The following is a 2,997-nucleotide window of genomic DNA, read 5'->3' as shown; positions in this document are numbered from 1 at the left end:
ACCAAAACACCAAACAAATCTTGGAAAAAGTAATGACTAAAGCTTAGACAGTACCATGGGCTACCAAAACACCAAACAAATCTTGGAAAAAGTAACAGACAGAAGAAAGCTCTTGGGGCAAGGATGGAAAGACTTTGCACCATACTATGGACATGTCAGGAGAGACAAGTTTCTGGAAAAGGATATTATGCTTGGTAAAGTAGAGGGGCAATGAAACGAGAAGAACCTTCAACACGATAGGTTGACACAGTGGCTGCAACAATGGACTCAAACATAACAATTGGGGGGTGACCCCAGATGGCAGTGTTTCCTTCTGTTGTACATAGAGTTGCTATGAGTCAGAACCAACGCCATGGCACCTAACAACAAACCTTAGGCAATAATTATTTTATGTTTAGGTTAGCTGAAAAAACAATATGAGACAGTCTAGGTATTACTTTTAAATTCTGACTATCTTATAATTTACTATCATGTTAGCTATTGTAATTCTTTCATGATAACTTCCTATCTTCTTACTTAGTGTCAGCTAAATGTACAACATACGGTCTCTTTATTACCATAATGAGACAGTTTTTATACTTGTTTTAACAAATTAGAGCTAGACAATACAAATATTTTAAGTACGTGTCTTTTAAGATAACATTGCAAAGAATTGGAATTCCAAAACACCAAGTTATGTTTATGCAGAACCTGTACATAGACCAAGAGGCAGTCACTTCAACAGAGCAAGGAGAGATACTGAATGGTCTAAAAACAGGAAAGGTATGAGTTTATATTATGCGCTTTCACCATAATTATTCAATCTTTATACTGTACAAAGAATTACAGAAGCTGGACTACATGAAGAATAGGGCTTTGTGATTGGAGTAAGGAATGAAAGCAAAACCAAACTGAAACTCACTGCCATCAAGTTGATGCAGACTCATAGCGAATCTGTAGTGCAGAGTAGAACTGCCCTGTGAGATTCTGAGACATGGGAATTGAAAGCCCGGTCTTTCTCTCTCACAGCGGGCTGTGCAACTGCTGACCTTGCAGGCCACAGCCCAGCCTAGTGTGTATCCTCTATGCTACCAGGGCTCCTGCGGAGTAAGGAGGGCTCACTAATAACCTGTGATATGCAGATGACACAACCTGGCTTGCTGAAAACAGAGGGCTTAAAGCGCTTACTGTTGATCTAAGACAACAGTCTTCAGTATGGATTATACCTCTGTAACTCCAAACCAAACTCATTGCTATGGAGTGGATTCCAACTCATAGCAACATTGGTAGGACATGGTAGAATTGTCCCTGTGGGTTTCTAAGACTAAATCCTTATGGAAATTGAAAGCCTTTCTGCAACTCGGTGTAAAGGAAACAAAAATCCTCACAACTTGAACAATAGACAACTTCATGATAAATGACGAAAATATCAAAAGCTGTCAAAGATTTCATTTTGCTAGGATCCATAGTCACTGCTCATTAAAGCAGCCAGTCATATGAAATAACCCATTGTATTGGACAAATCACAAGACCTCTTTTAGGAGCAAAAGTGTTAGGCGCAAAGATGTTACTTTGAAGACTATGGTGTGCCACTCAAAAGCTAAGGCATTTTGAGTGGCATCATATGCTTGTGAACGCTGGATAGATAATAGGGTGGACTGGAGAGAAAATGGAAGCATTTGAAAAACTGAAAGTACAATAGACTTTCAGAAAAACAAATCTGTCTTGGAAGAAGTATAGCCAGATTGCTCCTTAGTAGTGAGGATGGCGAGGATTACTTTGGACATGTTGTTAGGAGAGACCAGTTACTAGAAAAGTACATCATGCATGATAAAGTATGAGGAGGGTCAGCAAGAAAAAAAAAAATCACTGAGGTGGATTGACACACAGTAGCTGCAACAGTGAACTCAAGCACTGTGAGGATGGCACCAAGCCAGGCAGTGTTTTGCTTTGTTGTACATGTGGGATGGCTCCACGCCTAATAGTAATAACCTCTAAGATTGTACTGCTGGTGGATGGCACACCCAGATTGGAACCTAGGTGCCTATATTTCAGGAGAGCCTGTGTTCTCAGTCAACATGTACTGCCTTCCTAAACTTAGAAAAAAATAATTGGTTTTCCTTATGTGCTTTCGAGTTAGCAAATTAAAAAAAAAAAGTTATAAAGAAGTCACCTTATTTGTAACGCTTTTTACTTTTATTGTTTTAGCACCACATTAAATATCAGCATTTGCTAAAGAAAAAGTACGTATGTCCCCATCCCTCCTGTGGACGGCTCTTCAGGCTCCAGAAACAACTTCTGCGGCATGCAAAACATCATACAGGTAATGCTTTTTTTTTTTTTTTTTTCAGGTGATGCTTTAAAACATGACACTTGTCATAGGTGAATACACTGTATAGTAGGTGTGTGTGTGCACATTGCTATTGATCTCTTTTTATTGCACTATAAATCTTCAAAGAGTACAGTTTAGAATGAGAGAAAGGTATGAAAGTCAGGCTTTTAAACCTCTTAATTGATGACTTTAAGAACTTTTTTTTAAATTGTGAATTGGTTGAAGGTTTACAAAGCAGATTATCACTTTTACATTCAACAATTCATATTCCTTTCATCTCATCTGTTACAGTCTCCTCAATGTGCCACCACCTATGCTTCTTCCCCTGGTTTCCTATCTCCATCTCTGCTCCTCTTCTCTAACTCTGAATTTTATTGTGGGTGCATGCAGTTCTTATTGTATTAAGTGGCTGATGTACCACACAATTATTACGGAAACCATTAGTATGGTTTCACTGAAAACTGAGCCACAGGGGTTGTCTTGAGGGTTTCCCCAGTCTTTGTCCTTTCCAGAAGCCTGTTCTTTTTCATGATTTTGAGTTTTGTTCCACATATTCTCCCACTCTCTCCAGGACCTTCTAATTCAGAGCAGTTAGCTGCTGCAGCCTGGCACCATCTAGTTATTTTGGATTCAGGATGATAGTGACTGACAGTGATACGGTCCATTGGATTGTTTGTTTGCATGTG

The 2,997-nt window shown here is 39.1% G+C and overlaps 1 protein-coding gene across 1 annotated transcript in view; it reads left to right on the top strand.

The window, feature by feature from the left end:
- Positions 1-2,997, top strand: part of ZFP91 (ZFP91 zinc finger protein, atypical E3 ubiquitin ligase) — a gene marked incomplete at its 5' end in the record, with an annotated part of 27,465 nt that overhangs the window by 18,909 nt on the left and 5,559 nt on the right. Inside the window, 2 exons of the mRNA XM_045297054.1 lie at positions 688-762; positions 2,188-2,302. Coding sequence (XP_045152989.1) covers positions 688-762; positions 2,188-2,302 — 190 coding nt within the window. The remainder of the gene's footprint in view (positions 1-687; positions 763-2,187; positions 2,303-2,997) is intronic.

The sequence above is a fragment of the Echinops telfairi genome, unplaced genomic scaffold (genome assembly GCF_000313985.2).
Source record: "Echinops telfairi isolate 266 unplaced genomic scaffold, ASM31398v2 ScPeMD7_7416;HRSCAF=8454, whole genome shotgun sequence".
NCBI lineage: Eukaryota > Metazoa > Chordata > Mammalia > Afrosoricida > Tenrecidae > Echinops > Echinops telfairi.
Note: the sequence above shows the minus strand (reverse complement) of the source record. Positions and strands in the feature narration are given on the sequence as shown.